At 39.6% G+C, this 17,813-nt stretch overlaps 2 protein-coding genes and 1 long non-coding RNA gene across 5 annotated transcripts; 2 read left to right on the top strand and 1 right to left on the bottom strand.

The window, feature by feature from the left end:
* Positions 1-1,871: 1,871 nt before the first annotated feature.
* LOC114536060 lies at positions 1,872-3,254 on the bottom strand. The gene is made up of 3 exons (XR_003688387.1): positions 3,165-3,254; positions 2,809-2,914; positions 1,872-2,115 (listed from the first exon to the last, which is right to left on the bottom strand). It is a non-coding gene; the product is annotated as an uncharacterized LOC114536060 (long non-coding RNA).
* Positions 3,255-4,668: 1,414 nt separating this feature from the next.
* LOC114536041 (transmembrane protein 94-like) lies at positions 4,669-15,726 on the top strand. Of its 2 annotated transcripts, XM_028557398.1 has the most exons (36): positions 4,669-4,858; positions 4,961-5,014; positions 5,337-5,566; positions 5,832-5,968; positions 6,273-6,460; positions 6,601-6,670; positions 6,997-7,093; positions 7,183-7,288; positions 7,411-7,497; positions 7,782-7,892; positions 8,019-8,144; positions 8,691-8,979; positions 9,144-9,196; positions 9,302-9,367; positions 9,561-9,679; positions 9,817-9,910; positions 10,278-10,383; positions 10,459-10,561; positions 10,660-10,738; positions 10,819-10,901; positions 11,005-11,050; positions 11,254-11,312; positions 11,422-11,479; positions 11,663-11,746; positions 11,998-12,349; positions 12,512-12,612; positions 12,740-12,839; positions 13,079-13,187; positions 13,496-13,620; positions 13,737-13,846; positions 14,024-14,260; positions 14,410-14,564; positions 14,680-14,777; positions 14,883-14,976; positions 15,190-15,357; positions 15,491-15,726. In XM_028557398.1, exons 1-36 carry the CDS (start codon positions 4,790-4,792, stop codon positions 15,561-15,563), a joined length of 4,236 nt encoding a protein of 1,411 aa, XP_028413199.1. In that variant the 5' UTR covers positions 4,669-4,789; the 3' UTR covers positions 15,564-15,726. The 2 variants fall into 2 exon arrangements, with proteins under 2 accessions (XP_028413199.1, XP_028413200.1); XM_028557399.1 differs by lacking the exons at positions 4,669-4,858; positions 4,961-5,014 and having other exon boundaries at positions 5,484-5,566; positions 5,836-5,968; positions 15,491-15,725.
* A 147-nt stretch (positions 15,727-15,873) lies between these two features.
* Positions 15,874-17,768, top strand: LOC114536028 (phosphatidylinositol-glycan biosynthesis class X protein-like). 2 transcript variants are annotated; one of them, XM_028557379.1, is made up of 7 exons: positions 15,874-15,968; positions 16,103-16,184; positions 16,422-16,560; positions 16,819-16,928; positions 17,038-17,171; positions 17,259-17,374; positions 17,623-17,768. In XM_028557379.1, exons 1-7 carry the CDS (start codon positions 15,905-15,907, stop codon positions 17,743-17,745), a joined length of 768 nt encoding a protein of 255 aa, XP_028413180.1. In that variant the 5' UTR covers positions 15,874-15,904; the 3' UTR covers positions 17,746-17,768. The 2 variants fall into 2 exon arrangements, with proteins under 2 accessions (XP_028413180.1, XP_028413181.1); XM_028557380.1 differs by having other exon boundaries at positions 17,263-17,374; positions 17,623-17,708.
* The last annotated feature ends 45 nt before the right edge of the window (positions 17,769-17,813 follow it).

The raw sequence follows: 17,813 nt of genomic DNA, 5'->3' as shown, positions 1-17,813 counted from the left end.
TGGAGAAATGAACGTTGCCGCAATTTAGCGAAACGAAAAGCCATATCAACAAACAGGAAAGTACTAGTAGCATATTTCAGCATACCTTCCGCCGTTAACAGGGGACTGATACGTTTGGAGAAATGAACGTTGCCGCAATTTAGCGAAACGAAAAGCCATATTAACAAACAAGAAAGTACTAGTGGCATATTTCAGCATACCTTCCGCCGTTAACAGGGGACTTATACGTTTGGAGAAATGAACGCTGCCGCAATTTAGCGAAACGAAAAGCCATATTAACAAACAAGAAAGTACTAGTGGCATATTTCAGCATACCTTCCGCCGTTAACAGGGGACTGATACGTTTGGAGAAATGAACGCTGCCGCAATTTAGCGAAACGAAAAGCCATATTAACAAACAAGAAAGTACTAGTGGCATATTTCAGCATACCTTCCGCCGTTAACAGGGGACCTTAAGTGTAGAGAAATGAACGCTGCCGAAAAAATGGACGCTACCGAAAAAATGGACGCTACCGAAAAAATGGACGCTGCCGAAAAAATGGACGCTGTCGCAATTTAGCGAAACGAAAAGCCATATCAACAAACAGGAAAGTACTAGTAGCATATTTCAGCATACCTTCCGCCGTTAACAGGGGACTGATACGTTTGGAGAAATGAACGTTGCCGCAATTTAGCGAAACGAAAAGCCATATCAACAAACAGGAAAGTACTAGTAGCATATTTCAGCATACCTTCCGCCGTTAACAGGGGACTGATACGTTTGGAGAAATGAACGTTGCCGCAATTTAGCGAAACGAAAAGCCATATCAACAAACAGGAAAGTACTAGTAGCATATTTCAGCATACCTTCCGCCGTTAACAGGGGACTGATACGTTTGGAGAAATGAACGTTGCCGCAATTTAGCGAAACGAAAAGCCATATCAACAAACAGGAAAGTACTAGTAGCATATTTCAGCATACCTTCCGCCGTTAACAGGGGACTGATACGTTTGGAGAAATGAACGTTGCCGCAATTTAGCGAAACGAAAAGCCATATCAACAAACAGGAAAGTACTAGTAGCATATTTCAGCATACCTTCCGCCGTTAACAGGGGACTGATACGTTTGGAGAAATGAACGTTGCCGCAATTTAGCGAAACGAAAAGCCATATCAACAAACAGGAAAGTACTAGTAGCATATTTCAGCATACCTTCCGCCGTTAACAGGGGACTGATACGTTTGGAGAAATGAACGTTGCCGCAATTTAGCGAAACGAAAAGCCATATTAACAAACAAGAAAGTACTAGTGGCATATTTCAGCATACCTTCCGCCGTTAACAGGGGACTTATACGTTTGGAGAAATGAACGCTGCCGCAATTTAGCGAAACGAAAAGCCATATTAACAAAACAAGAAAGTACTAGTGGCATATTTCAGCATACCTTCCGCCGTTAACAGGGGACTGATACGTTTGGAGAAATGAACGCTGCCGCAATTTAGCGAAACGAAAAGCCATATTAACAAACAAGAAAGTACTAGTGGCATATTTCAGCATACCTTCCGCCGTTAACAGGGGACTTATACGTTTGGAGAAATGAACGCTGCCGCAATTTAGCGAAACGAAAAGCCATATTAACAAACAAGAAAGTACTAGTGGCATATTTCAGCATACCTTCCGCCGTTAACAGGGGACCTTAAGTGTAGAGAAATGAACGCTGCCGAAAAAATGGACGCTACCGAAAAAATGGACGCTACCGAAAAATTGACGCTACCGAAAAAATTAACGCTACCAAAAAAATGAACGCTACCGAAAAAATGGACGCTACCGAAAAAATGGACGCTACCGAAAAAATGGACGCTGCCGAAAAAATGAACGCTGCCGAAAAAATGAACGCTGCCGAAAAAATGACGCTACCGAAAAAATGACGCTACCGAAAAAATTGACGCTGCCGGAAAGAGAAACGAAAGGTATAGAATGAACCATATTGCATGAAATATTGTAAATGCACTTATCTTTCCATTGTTTCTTTCGACATTTGCCAAGAGTGATTTGTGTTGATATGTCCCACAGTTGCTCATCATGAGGATCCGCTTCAGTTTTTGGCCTTGTAACTTGTGCACATTTGAACAGTAATCTGTCAGAACATTACGTATATTTATTAAAAAATATGTCATAGTCTAAAATCGAATGGCATGCAGAACCACGCGGGACACCGCGCGAGTCACAGTTAGAATGCGATTAGAATACAATTAGAATGCCTTCTTCTTCGTCGAACGCAATTATGGCAGCCATGTTGAATACCGCACGCTAAGTTTTTAGGCCTGCATATTGTATCATTTTTATATAATTTTTTTATATTAGATTTTGAGAAATATAATAACTTGCTTTGGATTTTGCATGCCAGCTAGTTCCTGGCGCGCTGGCCAATTTTTAGTTGGTCATAAATGCAAACTAATGTGTAATAAGTGATGTAAATGTTTGTTTTATTTCAAATGCATTTTTTCAATTCAAGTATTTTCAATCAAAATTGTTTAATCAATAAAATCAGGGCATCAGACTACTCTCAATCATTTCTTTCTCGGCTTTACACCAAATATATACAACCACGAAATAAAATTCTACAATTCATTAGCGTCTTTTTCGCCAGAAATTCTTTTGTAAGAATTATTTAATGCGAAGCACTTTCGTCGCTTCACTAGTCACTACATGCGGTACATTTATCGATGTCTTTTACGAAAAATAACAGGAAAAAAAACCATTTCATATTTTACTAATGAAGTACGAGAAAAGGAAATGTAATATACATAATAAAGCACGAAACTTTTACCTTTTTTTGAGCAAGGTAGTGATGAATTTAAAACTCCTTCTATGCACTTGACTTTTTCAGTCTTGAATACAGCCTTGGTAAGCGATATATTTTGCTCGCTATAAGCCTAAAACGACAGAAATTAACAGCTATTGTAAAGCATTTCAACCTAAATCACACACAGAATATCATATCCAAGCATTTCTTGCCAATAACAAAAAATATTGCTGAAGATTAACGTCGCAAGTTTTTCAACACGGGCGAAGGCGCGAAGCTAAAATATGGCCGAACACGAGCTCGAATTCAACACAGAAATTTAATCACTTTTAGGCCATGAATGTGGAGTACTTTACAATAAAACACAAGAATAAACATACCTCTTTTCGTTGTCAGGCTACCCAGTTTAAAAAACGAAATTTAATGTATTTATTAAACTTTTTACAGTAATTCTGTTCTCAAACGGCAAACCAGAGCGAAATACAACGTACGAAATTTTGAAAATGCCTCGCCCTCGTACTTGTCACATGACAACGAATCACTAATCCTATTGGACAAATTATCATATTGCTGGGACCGTTGTACAAAAGCTGGATTGTTGCGTTATCCATCGGATCACTTGCTTTTCAATCGCTCTAAGAATGGCATCATTATCATAGCACTATAAGTGCTCCAGAGTCTCCCCCCTGAAAATGGACGTTGCCTAGCACTAAGCTGAACGCAAAAATGCGTAAAACGGCGTTGAAATTTATGTGTAAAGCGCAGGAATACCGAATTAAAGCCTTTGGGAATTCAAAGTATATAGCTGATTGTGAATAATAAAAAACCACGTCAGTCTTAAAATTCTTTTAGCTTTACGAATTACGACAGTGTTCTGGGAATAGAACCCAGAAGCCAAAAACTCAATCACATGATTATCATGGCCCCAGACATGGACACTGTTTTTAAAGCCAAACGAAAAGGAGGGAAACCGGAGTGCCCGGTGAAAAACCCTCCAAAGGTAACCTGAATTCGCCGGAAAACGACTAACTCGACCATGGTCATATTCGCCGGAAAATGGCAAATACGACCATGGTCATATTCGCCGGAAAATGGTAAATACGACCATGGTAATATTCGCCGGAAAATGGCAAATACGACCATGGTCATATTCGCCGGAAAATGGCAAATACGACCATGGTCATATATTCGCCGGAAAATGGCAAATATACGACCATGGTCATATATTCGCTGGAAAATGGCAAATACGACCATGGTCATATATTCGCCGGAAAATGGCAAATATACGACCATGGTCATATATTCGCCGGAAAATGGCAAATACGACCATGGTCATATATTCGCCGGAAAATGGCAAATATACGACCATGGTCATATATTCGCCGGAAAATTGCAAATATACGACCATGGTCATATATTCGCTGGAAAATGGCAAATATACGACCATGGTCATATATTCGCCGGAAAATTGCAAATATACGACCATGGTCATATTCGCCGGAAAATGGCAAATACGACCATGGTCATATATTCGCCGGAAAATGGCAAATATACGACCATGGTCATATATTCGCCGGAAAATTGCAAATATACGACCATGGTCATATATTCGCTGGAAAATGGCAAATATACGACCATGGTCATATATTCGCCGGAAAATGACGAATACGACCATGGTCGATTTCGCCGGTAAATGGCAAATACGATCATGGTCGAGTCCGCCGGAAAACGGCCTATTCGACCATGGTCGAGTCGGCCGGAATACGGTTTTTCGACCATGGTCGAGTCCGCCTGAAAACGGCTTATTGTACCGTTTTCCGGCATTGCTAATATTCCAGTTACATCAAATGCATTTCAGCTTTATATAGCTCAGTGTTCCTGGAAATTTAATATGGCCGCCAATGCAAAAAAAAAATGGTGCAGTAAATGATCAACAATAAAAAAGTTTAGGAAATGTTTGGAGAAATGGTTATAGTGTAGCTTATCCTAGCCATACACGAGGTAAATGGCTACGAAATCGCAAAAGCGTCCTCTCTTTGGTAGCCTAGGTGATTCTGAAAATGGCACGGGCGATGTGAGTGTTGTTACGGTACACTACTGTTGCACTTTAATATGTTCCTTTTGTTAAAATTATGTTACTTTTCTAATGTCTCTTTGTTTTTTATGTCTTGACTAGTTTGGGGAAGATGAAGGAATTGAACTGGAAAATGTTCAGAAACTCAGGAACGAGGTATGCAAAGATAACTTTAAGATTGTGTGTTATTGTACCATTATTACATTATATTTTTAGACTATCTCGCTCGCTGTCCTTGCATTTAGCTGCAATACAGAGTGTGCATTTTCTAAGGTCTTATGCAAAGTTATCCTCTGGCCCTAAGCTGTTCGTTTAGTTTTGTGCCAAGGTTTCTGCATTGTGCAAAGATCATTGCATAGCTGCATGTGAGATTTGGCTGATTACGGTGTTAGTTTTGCAACATTTTGCAGTAACGTTTTAATTGGGGTCAATATTCATATATTCATCCCAGACCAGCACCCACAGTTGTTTTTCCTAGGAGGGAGATGAAACGATTGTTGGTCTGTCCTGTGACGAGGCATACAGACGTTTCTGCGGGATCATCCGTCATGAACTGACGGTGTTCAACCAGGCCAATAACATCGGACCATGGCGTGATTTTGTTAGAATGTTGGCAAACACTAGCGCAACTTTCAATTTTATATCTTTGGGTCTGGTTCTGCTTCAAATATTTCTCATAATTCTAGGCTATGCCTTCCAGGAGAGCAGGTAAAGAATGAATACAAATGTTCATCACTATCAGTAAACATTAAACCATTTTTTTATGTTGCTCATTTGACCTTTCTCAATGATGTCATGTGCGAAAAGTCAGATGTTACATAAAGTTTGATTGGCTTGTAAGTTTTGGAGCCATCATCAGCCTTTGATATTGTTACTGAGCTTGATATTGTTATGAGACAGCTCTAATGAATGGTACCATTCTCTGGCCATGTCATGTGGTGTTGCACTGAGTTTTCATTCAACCACACACTAGGAAGGCTTTGCCAATGGTGGAGCTATCTATAATTGTGGCCATAACTGCTCTGAATATTGTTCTTGGCGTGAGGGAAGAGAGGCTGAGGAAGACAGAACTATCAAAAAAGATTGCCAAGTTCTTGACACAATGCCAGGGTAAGTGAGATGTACAGAACAGTTTTGAGAAGGCTTTAGTGGGGTGTGCCAAAGTGAGAATAAGACATGAGCGATGCTTCATAGGATTCGTCTTAGTAGATGGTACATACTGGTTGATATCATAGCCTGAGAAAGAAATTTAGGAGCCCAGGGTGAAAATCAAGTTGGAAGGGTAGGCACTGTCTCAATTGTACCTTTGAGCCTTAGGGCGAATTTTCACTTTATTTTCCCGGGCCGCTATCTGAAAGACCATTGATGGTATAATAAGATACATAAAATATCCTGTTGTTATTCACATGGGCAGCATATAGATTGTCCTGTCCTTGGTCTGACGCTTCCTATCCACATCTTGCCACGCCCAGTACAGATTCCCTCTCATTAGTTTGGACCTACCGTAAGAACAGGCTTGTCAATGTGCCTGCAAACCTGCTGGTCGAGGGAGATGTGATTGTGTTGGGCCCTGGGCAGAAATGTCCTGCTAAAGTACAACTGGTGAGTGTAATGTGTGACAAGACTTGGGTGGGGAACGCCTGGATTGTACCTAATGGGGCAGGGGAGGGCTTACAGAATCTTCACACACCTAAATCACAAACAACAGGGACTAATCTGTCTCTATTTTATGCATCAATTAGAAATCTCCAAATGGTGAGAGAATTTTCGATGCAGGAGAAATATATCGTCCTGAGAATGAAGAACAGCAAGGTAAGCCATCGTTGCTACCATCAATCCAGTCAATTTTTCATTTCGGAAAGAAAGATGATTGAAAGAATTAAATTTATTGGATGATTTAGGATGGTGAAGGGTAGAATAAGAGGTTATATGATAAGATAGGGCATGGAAGAATATGATGGGATGTTTTAGGTTGAAATGTGGTGTTGGGTTATCATAGGATATATTCAGTGGTATATTGTGGGATAGTATGGGATATTGTATGTTAGAATGGGATATGATAGGATAGATAGGGATGTTGCATGGTAGTGTGGGATATTATAGGATGAAAGTGGTATGACACTGATCTTTTTCTTCAGCTGCAGAGCATTTAGAAAACGAAAGACTGTTTTCCTGTCAACCATGTCCGCGGCAAAAATTTACGGTTGTGGAAGCCCCGCTTGAGGGAAAATTGAGGTTCGTGTTGAAATTTAATCTTAGTTGTACTTGAATTTATATTCCTACTTGAGGTTAGTTGAACTTTGGTTCATCTTTTTTCATATTAGAACCACATTCTACAGTTCTCAAAGAAGGCCAACAAGTCTGCTGGATAATGAACGATGTTACGTTATAAAACAAGTTCTGCAATTTCGAGTGATCCCGGTTATTTTGGTGCGTTTCAAAATAAGAGTATGAATTGTGCTGCATGGATGGCATTGGCCGATCCGATTGTAAGACTTTGACGTGTGCCTTTGGAGCTATTCTCTGCATTTATTCCTCTTTTTTCATTTCAGGGTTTATCTTTTCTTATCAATCTCATAAGGTTCCTTTTGTCGCGGGATGATTTTGGTTCGTGGTCGGAGATGATCTTTATACTACAAGTATGGAAATTAAATGTGATTTTTATTTAATCTAGGAAGAACAATATAGAACTGATAGAGCTATCCAGCATAAATAAAGTTAGTTTAGTTTAGGTTTCCTCCTGTAGTAACACTGGATCAATAAGAGATGATCCTTACTGGCCCTCTAGGAAGAGCAGTTTAGAACTGATAGAGCTATCCAGTATAAATAAATTTAGTTTAGTTTAGGTTTCGTCCTGTAGTAACACTGGTATGAATATTGTTATAAATAAATTCATCATTGCTTCTAATATTTAAACACTTAGGCTTACGTTATTATTCCGCTGTTGCCATTATTATTTCCTCTCATGTGGATTGTAATCAATTGTTTTGGAACAGCAAGAATTCAAGTTCTTTTTAAATCTGAAATAAGCCAGGTACATCTTCCACCCGTCTACCAAAGATACTCTTTCACCCGTCTACCAAAGTTAGTACTTGTATACAATTACTTATCAAAATCTGCGGCTGAAAAAATCTGATATTTTTTTTCTTTTTTCTGTCAGCTTTCTAAGAAAGTCTCGTTGTTACCACTGAGTGACGTCAACTATCATTTCTGGAAAATTTTCAAAGGAGAGTCAGACACACTATCACGGACAGCTAATCTCTTGCATACTCTAGGAACCATAAGTGTTAGTACACAGCATTTTTGTCGTGATTTTCAATTTGTGATAACCACCTGTAAGATTTATTTCACAGAAATACGCAACGGTTCGTTATTTTCTTAGACCCCGTTTACACTAGAACGAAAGTTTCCGGATTTGTAAAATTATCCGGATTCATTGTTATACACATGTATCGGATTCGTCAGGTGTTTACACTACACTTTAGTTGTCTCTGTATGCGGTTTGTCCGTTTACACTCACATTCCTTGTTCTTGGAGAATTGTTTGGTCCGCCATATTGAATTTCTCCGGATTCGTCGTGCAAAGCGTTTACACAAGAAAATTTTCCGGATTCAAATGTTTCTAGATACGAAGTTTCCACAAACTTTTACGGATTCAAAGTTTCCGGATACGGCTTAAAACCGAGTACATTTTCTATCGGATTCGTTGCTGCGTGTGTAAACAGCAACATGAATCCGGTACTGAAACATTCCGCTTTCGTGATGAATCCGGAAACTTTCGTTCTAGTGTAAACGGGGTCTTAGATAAATCTAACTGGAATATACTATCACAGGTTTTATGCTGTGTTAACAAGGATGGTATTCTTGCCTCGCCAAATCCCAACGCCGAAAAAGTTTTCTTTTTCCGCAAACGCAAAGAAAGGCGAAACAAAAGGCTGATGGTAAAAGACACTCATTTCGGCAGCAATGACGACAGAGCCGTGTTTTTTACGGCGCATATCGACGATGACGAAGAATCTAGTACCAGTCCCACCGTTCGCACGGATGTCCATTTTCGCGCCATACAGGGGGAGGAGGAGTCTGAGAATTCGGCGATGCCCACGCCGTTACTTCATCACAAAGGTTGGGGAACCCCCCCCCCCCTCATGCTTTGAGACAAATGTCCCCCCTGTCATGTTCTGGTCAAACGAAAACAAGAGTTGCATGAGAGTTGATGAGAGTTGACAAGCGAGAGTTTGCATGAGAGTTTTGTCAACGTTTGTGAAATGTTTTCTTCTCTGCTACAGATTGCAATTTCGTGTCTCATTCCGAAGTCTTAAATCTTTCTTGCGACCCGAAGGTCAGTGGTGTGAATCTATCATAATATAACGTGTGGACGAGACGAGACGAGACTAGCTTCGCTTAGCAATAAACAACAACACATATCTTTTGAATGCTCATTTAGAGTGAATTTGGTGTTATTTTCGATGACATTCGCTGGCGGAAACATCTGAGCTCTTTAAAACCACTGGTAAGCAAATCGAACTCATGAGGTTATAATGTTGAGGAGAGCGAAGGTAGAACTCGGGCAGGAATTGTTTGAAACTGCAGCTTGGGTCCTACAAGCCCGCCTGCCTGCTGGCGCCCTGAACTGTATACTGTGTGTATTCTACTGAACTGTGTATTTGAATTGCGAACTCCTTCATCTTTCTTCATCTTCTTAGGGTCTCAATATCCTTCTGAATGCGCCTTGTTCGTCTCCTGTGAATGCTGTCAAACTTACGGATCATCTTGGCCATCTCTCGCTGCTGGTGAATGATACACCTGTTCGTATCGTGAGAAGGTGTGTTTGTCGATCTTCGTTTCGGAGATCTTCGTGGTTCCGACGCCGTTACGCCGGACGCTCACGACAGCAATTCAACAGAAGTGTGCTAGTATGCGCTCAGATGTTCGAGTATGATTTCTGTCTGTTTTATTTAGGTGTTTGTGTTTGCTCGGAAGGCAAATTGGTTTCATTGATTCAGCATTAGAAAACTTCAGAAGAAAACACAATATATTCGCTTTTAAAGCCAGTGTGAGTATAGTTTAAGCTTGTTTTAGGTTTCCTCCTGTAGTAACACTGGATCGATAAGAGATGATCCATACTGGACCTCTAGGAAGAACAGTTTAGAACTGATAGAGCTATCCAGTATAAATAAAGTTAGTTTAGTTTAGGTTTCCTCCTGTAGTAACACTGGATCAATAAGAGATGATCTTTACTGGACCTCTAGGAAGAACAGTTTAGAAATGATAGAGCTATCCAGTATAAATAAAGTTAGTTTAGTTTAGGTTTCCTCCTGTAGTAACACTGGATCAATAAGAGATGATCTTTACTGGACCTCTAAGAAGAACAGTTTAGAGATGATAGAGCTATCCAGTTATTTTTTATCTCTACTTTTCAGCAACAGCTAAACGATTCAGCTGTTCCGTCCAATTCATTCTTGTCCGTTTGTAAAGAAACACCAGTTCCATTTCTGACCTCATTGGTAGTCGAGCATGTCACATCAGGTGAGAATCTCACTTACTGAAAGATATCTTTGAACAAGTTTAGATAAACATGTCGCCTCGCCTATTTTCTTTTAGGTCATCATCAGCTTCTGTCCCAGGGCTCTGCAGACTTGTTGCTTGACGTTTGCACCGATTTCTGGGATGGGTCGGAAGTTCACCCATTGACATCAATGGAAAGGTAGGATTTTGTAAGGATTCCCTGGCAAGGGTAACAGCGATTCAGGCTGTTTGTCTGATTTTAATCATTCTTCTCCTATAATATGTTTGTCTTCATAGGCGAAAGATTCAGGATTTCTTTCATCGTACCAGCATCACATCAAATTGCATTGCGTTGTCGTATCGTCCAATCACACAGGTTTGATTTTACACTGTTCTTCCAAGAGATCAGGTGTTACTACAACTAGAGAAATTCTAACTTTGATATCCTCGTTGCAGTCATGGCATGGTTTAGATCAAGATGTATTTCTAGAAATTCCTGACGGGGTGAATTTGTTAAATAACGACAGTGATAATGGCAGGTATGTATTCATACACATACTTTCAATAGGGTGTGCTACTGTGCGCGGTTTGAAAAAGATTGACAGATTATAGGTAATTATTCTACGTTGCTTTTTACTCCAGTATGTCCAGCTCAAGATCTGAAGGCTCCGAAGAAGATCACAACAAGGTCATATGAAGTTTGGGAGTTTTTTTTTACTCAGGATCAGTGGCGGAAATCTCGGTCGGATTGGAGTGGGGGGGGGGGCGTTGTCCGCTCTATTTGGATCAGTGAAGAGCAGTAGAAAGGATAGCAGTGCTCAGGATATTGGGGAGTTTGTGTGAATTTCGTAAGGTCCGTTCACAGTTGCAAGTGTATTTTTTCCATCTCAGGTTGGGGAGACCTCGCTTGGCTTGAATAGCAACGAAATTGACCTGGATTTTTATCAAAGGTGAGAAGACATGTATTCTCAAGTCCTTTAAACGACATAACACGGAATTTTGACCTTCACAAGTGCGTTTCGTGTGAGATTTTTTGAAATAAAATATCCTTCTTTTCAGAATTATTGGGGGTCAAATCTTCATCGGTATGATAACCTTGCAGCACAAGGCTAAACAGGTGAGAGTGTATGGTTGGATGGTTTTCTATGCAAAGTTACAGCTATTGTTTTGAATTGGTTTTCAGTCCCTTTCCCCTCCAAGCTCGCACGGTTGAAGCAAGTCTTATTTTTATCTACGCGCTTGTGATTTAAAACCACGTAATATAAGTCGTTTAATTCGGGATATTTTCTTAACCCACCAGGATATTCCGCCTCTTGTCGAGGATCTGAACAACGCTGGAATTCGTTTTGTCTATTTCTCAGAAGAAAATGAAATAAAAAGTCAGGTATTTAGATGTGTATCATAGAAATGATCGCGCTGGAACAGGACAGCAAACTTTGCTGATAACTTAAGCATTTCCAATGGAGTTTCAAGGCTGGTATCCAGTCAAGAAAGTTTCTTCTATCCTTGTGTTCTCAATCAAAACTACCTGTCTTAACACAAAATAAAACCATTCTGTTCGATCCGGTCCGGAGGATAATTTTCCTGAGTGGAAACCAGCCTTCAATATCAAAGTATCTTATTCTTAATCCTCAGGTGTTCGCTGAGAGATTGGGTCTGGAGACGGGATGGAATTGTCACATTTCATTCAGCGAGAAGACCTTTGGCTTTGATGAGCACAGCACATTGACCGCGGGCTCGGAAGGCAAGGTGGATGACACCGCTGACGATTTTCTCGTCACTCACGTGACCCCGGTTCCCGACGACGCCGCCGCTGGTGACATGCCGAAAGAGGATGACGTCACGTGTCCACGTGATGAAGTCACAGGCCCGTCCCCAGAAGAAGGTGACGTCACCGGTGACGTGTTCGAAGAAGATGATGTGGACATTGATGCGAACGGTGAAGAAACTGAGGTCGAAAAGAAAGTAAAATGGCAGGGTTCTGAAGGTTATTAAGAACTGTTTATTTATGAAACAAGGATTACTTTTTTATGAAACAAGAACTGTTTCTTTATAAAACACGTGCCTTATTTTGAACCGCATTTCTTGGATGTAATAGTCCTGGTTTCTATGCTTACGATTCCGTATCAACTCAATCGATTCGTTTCAGCCCGGGATCGAAAATCAAGCGGAGCGTCTTCGTCCAGTATGTCAACAAATAACGACGACGTTGATCATGGCGGAGATATCAGGGTTCAGATTAGCAATCGGGTAAATTTGGAGCACGTTTTGTTATATTTTGTTTTAAAATTCTGTTACAAACTCCGCTGATCATTCTCCATTGTTACAAAGCGCAGAGAACGAAGTGGAATTATTTCTCTCCAAAACTTTCTTGTAGGCAAAACTTCCTCGTGGTATCATCAACATCCGTCCTCATTTGGAAGACGTGGATAACGTTCCATTGTTGGTTCCACTCTTTACCGATTGCACTCCACAAGGTTTGTTTTGTATCTTTTTATTTGCCTGTTTGTTTGTTTGTTATTAGCTATGCCTTGTTTGTTTGTTTATTTGTTATTAGCTTGTTTGTTTGTTTGTTTGCTAGTTTGTTTGTTTGTTTTTTGCTAGCTTGTTTGTGTGTTGTTTGTTTAAGAATGTGTTTGTTTTGCATGTTTTTTGCATTTGTTTGTTTGTCCGTTTGTGTTTGTTTGTTTGTTTACAGTATTTTCCTCATTCGTAGCGGCGCGAGAAATGATCTCAATAATGCAAGAATATGGTGAGGTGGTGTGTTGTATCGGCAGCTCTCTGAATATTGATAACCTGGAAACATTCAACCAAGCTGACGTGAGGTAAGGGCGGTGAACTCACATAAAACTGGTACGTTCACTCTCTGACTTTCCCTCATTAATGAGTGAAGCCAAGATGGCGGACCATAAAGCATTTCTTGTAGGTAAGATACAGACCTCTGGCGCGAAAATTTCAAAGGTAAAATCATTGTAAAATTGCCGCCATTTTACCTACGAAATTTCCGCGTGAAGGCCTGGATCATACCTACATACAAGAAAGACTTCATGTTCCGCCATCTTGGCTGCAAATTTTTCGCGAAACATCTTCTCAAAGTTCCCTCTAAAATTGTACATTCAATTCAATACGACAGTGTTGCTCTTCAACCAAGCTTCCCGCAAGTTTGTCTAAACGCCAAGCCGAGACACAGGGGGTCCCAGACATCGACTCCTGAAGACTCCAGCCAAACTAATCTCCTCAAAACCGAAAACCGTTCACGTGAGTACCAAACTAATTTGCAGCGCTTGAAGGCGAAGTGAGTCGAGATTTTCTAAAAGCGTTTAGCTTATAGTTTCTAGTTTGTTATATGGCTTTAAATGTTCCATTTTTCGTAGATGAAGAAGAGTTGAATCCCCTGACAGTCAGCTCAAAATTAAATGGCATCTCATGTTCGCTATCGTTTCATCGTGATTATAATATTAAGTTTGTGGCGTTATTAAAGGAGGTGGGTCACTTTCTAACTGGCATGGGCGAAAACCTAAACTAAACTAACTTTATTTATACTGGATAGCTCTATCAGTTCTAAACTGTTCTTCCTAGAGGTCCAGTAAGGATCGTCTCTAATTGATCCAGTGTTACTACAGGAGGAAACCTACTAATTTTTATTTTGTTTTTCTTCTAGGCTCGTCGCCTCTGTTTTGGTTTGCGAATATGCTTCACCTTCATGTTATCTTGTCAGTTAACTCTCTGCCTTGTAATGCTGACCGCCTCGGTCTTATTACCGCCTCCTCTCACGGGCTTGCATCTGCTGTGGTTCACCTGTGTTCTAGTGCCAGCCCTGAGTATCTCGCTAGTGAACGCGGACAACGACCTACAGCTAATGACAACGATGACGGCGAAAAATGACAATAATTTTAAAGTAAGCAAAATTCGTCGTCAAGTGTGAACCAGGACGCAATTTGCAATACAATCCTTCAAATTGAACGATTATTGACATTGCCCTTTTTTTCAAAAGGGATAGTTGCCCGGCTTCCCTGTTGAAATTTCTACCATCTTTCTTCTTGCAAGGGTTACAACTCATTGTTCTTTCGCTTCCATGGACTCGCTTTCCTCCCAATTGTTTTCATCTCCAACCTGCTGATATTTCCTCTCATCCTGTTGTCATTCTGCGAGCGATTCAACTCTTCCACGGAGGACAAATGCCATTACTTTCTCGGAAACAGGTAAGAAAGTAAATTAGAAGAATGCTTTTATTCTTCTTTAAAACGACTGAAGATTTCAGTGTTTTGAGAATTTCAGTGTTTTCATGGTGTGATGTGTCTGTTTGTTTTCCCTCAGAAATATCTCAGAAACTTGGAATGGCTTTGGCCATCGGCATCTCTCGTGTTTAGCTTTAGCTCAAGATGTCGTGGCTTTCTTCTTGATGTTATGCTTTGGTTAGTTGTTTGTTTGTTTGTTTATTTGTTGTTTGTTTACTTGTCGGTAGTATATTATTTACAGCCGGATTTTACTTGACAGATTTTGTATTTCTTCTTCCACAGTATTCATGTCAACAAGCTATGTACATCATTTGCATCCACTTTGGAAAAAGTTGCCATTTTTTAATAAACAATGGATTGTTACCGTTCTTGTTCTGTAAGTAAAGACTTCGAGGCGACAATACCTCATTGTGAAACGTGTTTGTTTCCGACCAAGAACGATTAAACTAGCGCTAACCAGTACGGACTCTAGTGTCTAGTGATTCATTTTGTCTTCTTATGTTAAGATAGGCAACTCATTTGCCGCACAAAATGAATTTTCTCGCTATATTGTTGATGGCCAATGATCGATATTTCTCTGTCGTTGTAGCTTTATTCTGCAAGTGTTTTACATGACGATATCCCAGTTATTGTGGCAAACGAACGACAGCAATGATTATGACATCAGCCACATACCCCAGGTCGTCTTTTGTTTGGTATTTATTTGGCCCATCTTTCAGCTGGGTCTCTGTGAATTCTCGAAATGTAAATACATCAAGTAAGTGTGGTCGTTTCATTTTACCCCTCAACAGTTAATGCGTGCTTTGGATGACCTAACCCGCTGTAAAATTTTAAACATTTTGGGTACGAAGCTTCTGTTTCTCTAGTATTTTTTTCCTGTCTTTGTCTAGATTCTACATTCGATACCAAAAAAGAGCGAAGCTCAAGTTTGGAACCAAACTGGGAATGAATTCTCCGTTTTAGAAGAATAGAAAATGGTTTATTTGAATGTACAAATTGAAGTCCAAAAAATGTCTAAATCGCATTCAGAGAGCAGTAAAGCAATCAATGCGTATACAATTCAATGCAATGGAGTAAAAATTCTTTGAAATATATGCCTATTTTAGAATATAATGCACAATTAATTCACGTGAATGTTGGATAGATTTTGCATGTAACGTCGTTGTTGAGGTTGTTCCGAGGTTGTTCCGAGATGTCCCCGAAGATTACGCTATCAACCTGTAGACGATGGGAATTACGGTTTATCAAAACAATGCGTAATTTCTAGAATTGACAATATTAGTTCGTGAAAATTGTGTTGCAGTATGGTATTGTATCGTTTCATGGAGAAATTAAGATATTTTGCATTTTTTGTGTGTTTCTACGGAGGTAAGTTGTTCTTTGCACACAATAAAAATATTTTGACAGGAGTTTATAATGTCTCCATTGTGGTCTGTCTGTTCAGTGACTGCAAGTCTGCAACTAGTGTTTTCGGATTTACCTTTTTAAAAATATGTTTTCAGAGGTTTCAGCAATGTCGACAGAATGTGACAGCTTGATAACTATCTCAGTTGAAAGGACAGTTCATAAGGAAGGTTTTCATAGGTAATGTTTTATATTTACAGAACAATTGCTAACAACAAACACTCCCCCTGGAGAATTCCCTGTGTAGTCTGACTGTGTAGTTCCTCCCCTGGGGAGTACCCTGTGTAGTCTGACTGCATAGTTCCTCCCCTGGGGGATACCCTGTGTAGTCTGACTGGAGTGTTTCAATGGGGATGTTGGTGCTTACTGGTCCAAAAAATTAGAAAACTTGTCTTAAAATGTGTATTTGTTTTACAGGGAGGTAGTCAGCCAAGTATCATGGTATCATGATGATCCTAAAGATGGTGACTGTAGCTTGCTGTTTCTCCATTACATACCTCGTGAGATGTTTGTCGACTTGGATGAGATTAATCGAAGTAATTTAACCAATGCTAAGGTAAAGGTATACTTCTGCCAAAGTAATATACTTGACCAGAAAAGCTCTTCTTTAATATTACCATTTTTGCCACATGACTGTTGAAAAAATATAGCGTCATTCTTTAGAAAGCGTAGAAAAGCATTATCCAATTGGACGAAAGCTTCCGAGAGCTGGACATGTCCCAATCAATATGCCATTAGATTGGCTGATTCTGTTCCTATTGTTAACTTATACATTTCTATTCAATCAGATGATCACATTATAGTGAGTTTTCAGGTTCTTCCTTTGGGTGATAAAAAGAACTTTGATGTTGAACGACCAGCACACTTATCTACAGCCCAGACTGTCCTGGTTTATTCAAATATTAAGAAACAAATTCAACACAGGTAGGATGTAGTATTTATTCAGGAAAATGTTTCAGAAATTTAATTTGTTTGAATCATATAATGTTTGGCTCCTGGGTATAGATGATTTTTTATATCTCACATTTGCTAGGTCTGAAGGCAAACATTGGCAACTGACTTCAGACACAATGCTACCTGTGCACTGGAGATATCAAAAACCATCTGATAATCAACATTACATCACAGTTAGTTTGCCCCAACCAACCCTAATGGTCTTGTGCAGAGGTAAGAACCCAACAGAAACAGCTCTTCAAACCTACCAATGTAGCATTTTTAAGTTACTTTTGTAATGTATTACCAATCTCATGGCAGATAGTTTTTCTTCTGGTCATATGCAAGAATGTTTTAACCAGCTGGAGAAAGCTCAATATCCATGCAATTATAACACAATGGAAATGTGCGAGTGGGTTGTATTGAAACAAAAACAGGTACGTACTGTTGTGTACTATGCCTTTTATATTCCATTTTAACATTCGCTTCAAACAGAATGCATGTTTAAAATCAATATAATAAAGGCTTGCAGTTTTGTATTTTAAGACAAATATTATATAGAATTCATATAGGGAATATATTCTCTTTTATTGCAATTAACTATATTTTAAAATTGACCAGGTATTCGCATGTATTGTATTGGTATAATTACGAATCAAAGTTTTATTCATTGTTTTGATTTCAGGACAATGGCAATGATATCATATTTACAGTTCCTGTTGGCGTAAAGAAACATTCAATTTTAGTTGCGTCAGGCACTATCTTTGTTACGTTATCAGCCTCGTACATTCTTATCTGGTTGCCATAGTTACATGACAGCTGATGCAGATGCGACAGTTAAATATAGCAATGAAGGTACAGTTGATAATTGGGTGG

The sequence above is a fragment of the Dendronephthya gigantea genome, unplaced genomic scaffold (assembly GCF_004324835.1).
Source record: "Dendronephthya gigantea isolate DGI-Jeju-01 unplaced genomic scaffold, DenGig_1.0 000129F, whole genome shotgun sequence".
NCBI lineage: Eukaryota > Metazoa > Cnidaria > Anthozoa > Malacalcyonacea > Nephtheidae > Dendronephthya > Dendronephthya gigantea.
The sequence above is the reverse complement of the archived record's forward strand: the minus strand, read 5'-3'. Positions and strand labels throughout refer to the sequence as shown.

Bases quoted from the DNA above. Each gene is read 5' to 3' on its own strand.
- LOC114536041 (XM_028557398.1), top strand. From the start codon at position 4,790: ATGGCTACGAAATCGCAAAAGCGTCCTCTCTTTGGTAGCCTAGGTGAT. The intron at 6,461-6,600 runs GTGAGTGTAATG...TGCATCAATTAG, and splicing joins GTCCTGCTAAAGTACAACTG to AAATCTCCAAATGGTGAGAG. The intron at 10,384-10,458 runs GTGAGAATCTCA...ATTTTCTTTTAG, and splicing joins AGTCGAGCATGTCACATCAG to GTCATCATCAGCTTCTGTCC.
- LOC114536028 (XM_028557379.1), top strand. From the start codon at position 15,905: ATGGTATTGTATCGTTTCATGGAGAAATTAAGATATTTTGCATTTTTT. The intron at 16,561-16,818 runs GTAAAGGTATAC...GTGAGTTTTCAG, and splicing joins GTAATTTAACCAATGCTAAG to GTTCTTCCTTTGGGTGATAA. The intron at 17,375-17,622 runs GTACGTACTGTT...TTTTGATTTCAG, and splicing joins TTGTATTGAAACAAAAACAG to GACAATGGCAATGATATCAT.